The sequence below is a fragment of the Condylura cristata genome, unplaced genomic scaffold, assembly GCF_000260355.1.
Source record: "Condylura cristata isolate star-nosed mole 26May11 unplaced genomic scaffold, ConCri1.0 scaffold00038, whole genome shotgun sequence".
Lineage (NCBI taxonomy): Eukaryota > Metazoa > Chordata > Mammalia > Eulipotyphla > Talpidae > Condylura > Condylura cristata.
In genome coordinates, this window is record NW_004567139.1 from 9,086,442 (window position 1) to 9,094,794 (window position 8,353).

An 8,353-nucleotide genomic window follows, 5' to 3' on the forward strand; every position below is an offset into this window, starting at 1 on the left:
CCTGCGCGCTCTGCGCGCCCAGCACAACTGGCGACCACGTCTGCCCTGGCCAGTCTCCGGGGGCCTCCCGCCGCCGTCCTCCGTGCTGACCACCGCCTGTGACCCCCAGATCCTTGTCCACATCGGCTTCCTGACCGAGGAGTCCGGGGACGTGTTCAGCCCTCGCGTGCTGAAGGGCGGACCTCTGGGGGAGATGGTGCAGTGGGCGGACATCTTGGCGGCTCTCTACGTGCTGGGCCACAGCCTGCGGGTCACAGTGTCCCTGAAGGAGCTGCAGAGGTGAGTGCCTGGCGCGGCCACCGGGGCCCTGCTCCACCTGCAGATCCACGCCCCGGGCCAGGGGCTCCTGGTGTGCTGTGGGGTGGGGGTGCCCCCAACTTCCTCCTCCAGCTCCCCAGTCTGTCCCCCCTTCTCCCTCTGTGCTGATGCCTGGCCATGCCCGTCGGGGACACCCCAAGGCAGCGTCTTTGCTCAGTGCTGTTCAAATAGGCTCTTTTCTCTGTCTCTGGCCAGCGGGACCCCAGCTTGCAGCACGGACTGCAGGTGTTGGCTGGTGGAACTGAGTCACGTCGTCCCGATGGGGCCCCCTCTGCCTGCTGCCCTGGGGGGCGGGTGCTACCTCGGGTTGTCGCTTCTAAAACTGTGCTGCCCAGCCTGTTCTGGGGCCCGAGGGTCAGTAGAGGCTACAGGGCAGTGCAGTGGGCTGTGGACACCACCCCTCCCTGGCGTTCGCTCCCCAGGGTCAGACGTGGGGACTGGGGCAGGAGGGGGCGCTTGGGAGTCTTTTTTTTTTTTTTAAGATTTATTTATTTATGCATACAGAACCGGGTACAGGCCAGAGGTGCAGGGTGGTGAGAGGATTCCCCAGAGACAGAGTGGGAAGCAGAACAGGCAGATTGACAAAGTCCACTGCTGAGGGCAGCAGCGGGCGGGTCAGGAGAGGTCTGCCGCTGTGGTCACCTCCGGGGCATGGGGGGATCGAACTCATGCTGAAGCGGCTTCAGCTTCTCCATGCTGCGCTCTGACCCGCGGCGCCGCCGGGGGGGGCCTGGGAGTCATTTTTAATTATACATGTGTGCAGCTAGATCTTCCTTTTCTTTCATTTGCTGCTGTTTATCACAAGACGTCCGTGCCTCGGTGCCGAAACGCGCGTAACATAGGCGGCAGAGGCCAGGATTCCCGGGAGACCTCCTGGCCTCCTGCCGACCCTGAGGAGTGAGGGTGCCCAGGACCCCGCCCTGCCCGGGCGCCCCTCGCCTCCGCCCCCCGAGGCCTGTCCCTGGGATTCGGTGCCGCGTTGTCGTTTGGGGCTTGGCTTTGGCCTCGTGAGGGAGCAGGCCGGCCGCAGCCCCGGCCCGCGGTGGTGGCTGTGACTCTGCTTCGTGGTCGCCTTGACAGTTGAGTCGGAAACATCGGTCCAGCTGCCGGCCACAGCTGCCGGTCAGGGCTCTCCTGTCCGAGGCCTCCCCCCAGGGCCACCGCCGGGCCACGCGCTTGCTAGCCGAGGCCGTGCCCCCGGGCCCCCAGGACTCGGCTTGCACCCCAGCGCCGGCGGCCGAGCGTCCCGTGGCCGCCGTCCACCTTGTCCACGTGCCCACCCCTCGTGCTGACGCCCCTCTTCCGCTGGGTGGGGATGTTTTCCTCACTGACTGGTAGGAGTTCTTTGCGCACTGTGGGCATAAGCCCAGGGGGAATTGTGTGTTAAGGCTCTTCTAATCGGTGGCTTGCCTTTAGCATTATTATTTTGCAGGTCAGGAAAATCTTAATTTTCACGTAATCAAAGTTACCTCTTTTTCTTTGCGGTGAGCCGCCTTGTGCTGGGCGGGTTTCTGTTCCTCTTTTTCACTGGCATCCGGATGAGATTTTTCTGACTTTAGCCCACGCTATATCTAAGATGGCCCAGAGTGTTTGCCCGCAAATCAATTTTTAAAAAAAGATTATTTATTCATACAGAACCGGAGTACAGGCCAGAGATGCGGAGGGTGAGAGGAGCCACCAGGGACAGAGCGGGGAGCAGGACAGGCAGATCGACGAAGTCCACTGCTGAGGGGAGCAGCGGGGGGGCAGGAGAGGTCTGCCGCGCCCTGTGGTCACCTCCGGGGCAGGCGGGGACCGAACTCATGCGGAAGCGGCTTTAGCTTCCCAGTGCTGTGCTCTGACCCCAGGGAGGGCTGCAAATCAATTTCTCTTTATCAGTTTGTTGACCATCTGGTGGTTTTGCACTCACAGAGTTCCCGTTCAGAGTCCGCCGCCCTCTGGATGGTTCTGATCAGCATTTCTTCCTGGCTGCAAATTGGAGAGGGGGTGTGACAGGGACAGAGCCAGGGACAGTTCCAGGTCACTTGGGCTGTCTGAAGGTCACCCAGCCGGAAGAAACCAGGCTGGGAACTGTCCGCACGTGTGGGTGCTGAACTGCCCAGGGCTGGGGAGGGGGCTGGGCCTCCCTCTGCTCTCACCCTGCCTGCATGTGGCCAGGCGCGGCTGCTGAGGCTGTGCCCGCCGGTGTGCGTGCTCACGGCTGCCCCGCTGACCCCGCGCCGCACACACCCTGCCCCTCGGAGTGGCGCCCAGGAGCTGCACCAGACGGGCTGTGCAGCCAGGTTTGCAAACAATGAAGAGAGGCATCTGGCTGGCCTTGAAGCTGCCTGTGGGAGTCAGGTGGGGGACGGGGAGGGGGCGAGAGACGGGCTTGGAAGCCAGAGCAGTCCCGGCGACGTGTGGCTGTTGCGGCCAGGCCCTGGGAAGCCGTGGGCATCTCCTGGGTCGGGGGCGCAGCAAACGGGGTCAGGGGTCCTCTGGCGTCCCAGAGATGCCAAGATGCAGTGGAGGGTCCTGGGGGTGTGGACTGCCTGGAGGCCCCCTGGGAGTAGGGGGCAGCTTTCCCTCAGCCTCACCCCACCGTGGGCCTTGATGGATTCATGTTCAGTAATCCGGGTCCAACCCGACACCCCTGACAGCATATTCCGGGGCTTGGGGGGCTGAGGCCTTCCTCTGATGCTTCAGCAAGCATGGCGGGGTCTCTCAGGCGCAGTGTGACAGTGACCACACACGTAGAGCACCGTCCTGTGAGGGAGCAGGCAGCTGACGGGTCTCCTCACGGCTCGGGGTTTCAACTCCTCGCGTCTCCGCTTAGCTGGGTGCTGGCCGCCCCGAGCACGCCCTCTTCTTGGCGCTCACGAGGCTGCACACTTCAGGCCAGAGCCGTGAGGGTGAGGCCGCCGACTCAGGAGAGCCCGGAGACAAGACCAGAAATGCGTCCAGCCATGCTGCTGTCACTCATCCTCACACGCACGCACCCTTGTGAGTGCAAACCCCCCCACACACACGTGCGCGTGCTCCGTGCAGTTCATGCCGCGTGAGCCCCGCACGCCTCAGGGGCCGCACACACCTGCCCGCGTCAGCGCACACAGGTGGGCTCGCAGCCCCTGCACACACCATGGCACCCCCAGCACTCCGGGTCCTCCCCCCGACATCCCACATCATGCCAGGTTCTCGCAGATCTGAAATACCAAGAAGCAGGGCTCCAGGGAGCGTCCCGGTCCCCATTTGCAGGGGGGATGGCGCTCTGCGCGTGGCCTGCACGAGCTCGTCAGACGGCAGAGCTGTGCGACGACCGGCCGCCTCGGGGAGCCCCCAAGGCGCTTTCTACACCCGTCACTGGCACAGTTCGGAAACAACTGGAGGCCTAAAAATGAAACTCCTCCCGGAGACACGACAGGTTGTGCCCGCACTTAGCAACCGGCCGGCGGGGCCCTCAGGTGTGCAGCGGGCGCCAGAGCCGCTGACCAGTGGGGCCGTCTGGGTCCAGGTGGGTCGGCCCGAGCGTCCAGTTTCCACGGCTCGCCGGTGGCCCTGAGGGAGAGGCGGGGGCGGAAGCGTGGCTTGCCTGAGCTCCCTGCCCCACACACCTGCCGTTACGGGGTCGGGACATTGCAGACGGCACGGACTCACCTCAGCGTCTCATTCAAAAGAGCCTCCCCGGCCCCCCACAGGCGCTGGGGGTCACGATCAGGCCAGGGCGGGGTGCCCAGGACACTAGGGGGTGGTGGAAGACTGTGCCGCCTTCCGAGGCCACCTTTGTCACTGACAGTCGGGTGGGGGTCTCCCCTGCCTGGGTGGGGGGCCGGGGCGCTTTGAAAGCAGGCCACGCGGTGAAGGCCGCTGGATGTCGGGGCGAGAGGCGCGTCTCCCCGCTGCCGAGGTGGCCAGCGGGGGCAGCTCACAGATATCCGCGGCAGCTGTCCTGGCCACGAGCCGGCCGGACGAGCCTCTCTCTGCTCCTCGTGTTTTGCTGTTTTAATTAACCGGCTGCCGGGAGCCAGGCGCAGGGTCCGCATCGGCCTTCACTGCTCGTTTCTGGGGCGAGAGGTGACTTGAGGGACCTGGGCTCAGGGACAAGACAGCCGCGCACAACGCAGACGGTCCCGGGGGCCTGGGCAGCAGCGGTGAAGAGCCCGGGGCTGCCCCCAGCAGCCACACGCACTGGCCGCTGCCTGCCCTCCCGCCCGCTCGGAAGCGGCTGCGCTCATCCACTTCATTTGCATGATTTCAAGCATCGTTAATAGTACATGGCGTGAGGAAAGTGACGGCTCTTCCTCCACCCAAGGGTGAAATTGGGTCTAGTAGGAAATTAGTTGACTTAGCTGGCCCGTGATGGACGCTGGCGAGGAGACTGCAAGGAGGCCGCGGGGGGACGTGGCTCTCAGCCCGGCGATGGGGTCTCCCGCCTCCTGCCCAGCGCTCGGTCAGGGAAGTGCCGGAGGGCTGGACAGGAGGGAGGGTCCTGTTTCTCAGCTCGCTGGGCTGGGCGGCAGCTAACCAAGATTGGGGCCTGGGGGGCCGCCTGGCCCAGGGGGCAGGGCCGGGGGCGGGAGGCATGGGGGGTGGAGGCGTGGGGGCCCCACCCAAGGCTTTTATTTTGTCTTCCCACAGAGGATGAGCACCTGCTGGGAGGGAGGTGGGGGCCAGGGGGCGGGGAAGAGGGGGACCAGTGGAGGTGTGAGCAGTGGGGAGACTGTGCTCTGCAAGCTCCACCTTGCCGAGGGGGGACACTGGGACCCAAAATGGCAAAATACTCAGGGTGAGCAGGCTGGGTCGGTCCGAGTGGGGTGTGGCCCAGTGTGAGAAGTGGGGAGCTGAGACCTGGGGCGGTGGGGGGGGTGATGCCTGCGCTCAGTGGACTCCTGCAGGGGGCTTCTGCCCCTCCCACTTTGCAGGGAGGCTTAAGGGGCGCCCAGGTTCCCCCACCCCCACCCCGTCCCTCTCCCCTGCCCTCTTTCCCCTCAGTCTCCTGCCTGGTGGGGTCTTGCTAGTGCAGCTGGATGCCATAGAAAGCTGGGGTCCTCTGGGGACCCTCCTCCCTTCCTCAGGATCCCGGAGAGATGGCTTCTCACGCCCCGCACCCCTCCTGGCCCCTCGCTCACCGCCTCTGAGCCCCGAGACTGAGCGCCTCTGGCAAGCCCACGCCCTGAGGCCGGCCGGACAGGAGTGGGCACCCCTAGCTCTGGGCTGGGCTGGGCGGCAGGGGCCGCCCCGCGCCTCCGAGATCCTGCCCGGCCCCAGGGCACTGTCCGTGGGCACTGATTGCAGCGCCTGCGTTCTGGAAGCTCCGTCCTCCGGGCTGGGCACCCGGGCTCTTGTCACGGGAGTGGGTCCTGTCTGCAAGGGGGCGGCGGCGGGAGGTGCCCCTCGCTCGTGGCAGCAGCTCTGGGGGGTGGGGGGTTCCCGGGGCTGGGGGAGGGACTGGGCAGGAAGTGTCAGCTGCCCCCCAGGCACCCGGGCGGAGACCAGCCTGCCCCTGCCGGGCACTGCCCCTGCCGGGCAGCTGACACCCGCCTGCTCGGCCTGTGACCCCCTCCGCTGGGAGCCTGCAGTTCTCGGCTGAGCCCTACAGGCCACCGGCACCTGTGGGGACCGAGGGCAGGCCGCGGTGCTGGCCCCAGAGGGCTCTGCTGGCCCAGGGAGGGCCGCGGGCCGGCAGAGAAGGGGGTGCAGGAGGGAGCCCCCCGGCGCACCTCACCTCCCTTCCGGGAGCAGCGCAGCGGCCAGCCGGCTAAGTGGGGCGCCCTTCATGGAGCAGGGCCTGTCCTCGCGCGGGCGGGTGGACGCTGGCTGGGCCCGCTGTGTGCTCCCGGGGACGAGGAGGCCGGTGCCGGCCTGCGGCTGGGCCCCTGGAGCCCGCGGCCTGAGGGTGAGAGCCTCTCTGACAGGCCCCCCACACAGGGAGAGGAGGGCCGGAAGGTGAGCGCTGCCCGCCAGCCAAAGGCCACGGGACACGCAAACGGGCCTTCAGTGCGGAGGGGACGGCGGGGCCTCGGGCACCGCGGCTGGGCGTGGGGGCGCAGGGGCACCGCGGGGTGGGGCAGGTGGGGGGCTGCTGTCACGGCGCCACGCTCAGCGTTCGGGTTCCCAGAAGAGGGGTGCTCCCCGCTGGTACACTTCCCCTCCCTCCGTCCTCCCTTTTGACTTAGCAGAGGGTGACCAAGCCTTCCTCCTCTGGGTGCTTGTGAGCCCCCACGCTGGCCGCTGGGGTCGGGGGCAGAGTGGGGGCGGAGGAGGCGTCAGGGTGCCGGGGGGTGCTCAGTGCGGCCTTTGCCCCCAGAGGGCCGAGCATCGGCGCTTGGCCTTTTCCTAACTGAGGCTGCGCTGAGCTGCGTCTTCTGGGGCCCCAGAAACGGGCTTGTAAATAAAGGGGCCAGCGGCAGGGCGCCCCTGGGGGTGGCCTGGGCGTCTCCGTGGCCCAGGCCTGGCCCGCAGACCCGCGCCCTGTCTGAGGCAAAGGGGGCAGGGCCCCTGCTCCGAACAAGCCTAGCAGCCGCGCCGGGAGCGGCGCCCGTCAGGAGCAGGCCCCTCTCGGGGGAGTCTGCAGGGTGCCTGTCTGTGGGAAACCGCTCCGCCTCCCGGCAGGGGCCCCGGCCAGACGCCCTGCCCGCCTGGATCGTGGCTCCCCCGCCCCCGGAGCCTCTTGTTCAGTGAGGCGCCTGTACCCCTGGGCACGGCCCCCCGTGCGCCTCTGTGAGCCTCCAGGGCGGTGTGCCAGCCTCGCCGCCCTTACAGCCCCCCGCCCCGCCACTCACCCGGCCCCATGGGCGCCGGCGTGGGCTCCGGTGCCCCAAACACAGGGCAGGTCGGAAGGCAGGTTTTTCTTTCTTTCTTTCTTTTTGAAGATTTACTTACCTATGCATATAGAACTGGGGTGCAGGCCAGAGGTGCAGGGGCAGCGAGAGGCTTCACCAGAGACAGTGGCGAGCAGAGCAGGCGGGTCACTAAGCACTCTGCTGAGGGGAGCAGCGGGCGGGGCAGGAGGGTCCTGCGCTCTGGGGGTCACCTCCGGGGTCGGGGATCGAACTGGTGCTGCAGCGGCTGCAGCCTGGCTTGCTGTGCTGCGTCCTGACCCCTCGCCCACCAGGGAGGGCCGAAAGGCGGCTTCCGCGCCGAGCGGTCTCTTGGGAGCCAGACTCTGAGGGCGCCTCTCTCAGTAACTTAGGGGTGCCGCCTGGCCGGGGCAGCTGCCCGCTCACCGTGCCCCTGGCCTTCGACCTCGTCTACACCGACTACCACGGCCTGCAGCAGATGCGGCAGCACATGGGCCTGTCCTTCAGGAAGTACCGGTGAGTGGCGGGGGCGGGGGAGGTGGCGGGGGGGGGGGACGGGCCGGGGGCCAGGCCGGGGCGGGCGGGCGCCTCCTCTGGCGGACAGTGGCCCCACGCGGCCCCAGGGCGAGAGAGTGGCTTTGTGCAGGGTTTGGCTGGAAGGATGGTGCCCCCCGCCTCCCGCACCCCACTTCCTGTCGGAGGGGCTCGGCCTCCGGGACCTGGGACACGACTCAGGAGCCGTAGCCGGTGGCTCTTCGTTGCCTCTCTGCTTCGGGGTGCTGAGGGCTGGGGGAGAAGCCACCCAGGTGGGGCAGAGGGGTTGCGGGGTGGGGGAGCCCGCCGTGACCTCCGCCCGGGGCTCGCAGCCCCCCGGCCCCCCCAGGAGGGCCGCCACTGCTGCGGGGTACACCGAGGCCCTGCTGTTCATTCTGTTTGCTGCAGCCCCACTGACCCCCTCGTGATGTTATTGGGGGGAAAGCGGCAGCCGCGTTACTGCTCTTATTATTAATGTGAGCTCTCCCTCCGGCGCGGGGCCTCCGCTCTCAGGTCTCGGGGAGCAGTGCTGCCGCAGCCGTCTGTGGCCAGTTCTGGGTCCCTGGGCAGGGAAGGCGCCGGAGAGGCGTCCTGGCGGGGTGCTGCGTCTCCGAGGCTCCCTGCTGGTCTGCCCCTGGGGTGCGTGAGGGGCTCCTGGACTGAGGCCCGCAGGCCCGCCTGCGCGGGGCAGCCTGCACTCGGCGCAGAGCAGACCGCGGCCTTCC

The 8,353-nt window shown here is 67.4% G+C and overlaps 1 protein-coding gene across 1 annotated transcript in view; it reads left to right on the plus strand.

The window, feature by feature from the left end:
* MGAT5B (mannosyl (alpha-1,6-)-glycoprotein beta-1,6-N-acetyl-glucosaminyltransferase, isozyme B) overlaps nucleotides 1-8,353 on the plus strand; it is a 44,569-nt gene that overhangs the window by 20,598 nt on the left and 15,618 nt on the right. Inside the window, exons 8-9 of the mRNA XM_012733004.1 lie at nucleotides 110-279; nucleotides 7,479-7,610. Of these exons, the coding sequence (XP_012588458.1) occupies nucleotides 110-279; nucleotides 7,479-7,610 (302 nt within the window). The remainder of the gene's footprint in view (nucleotides 1-109; nucleotides 280-7,478; nucleotides 7,611-8,353) is intronic.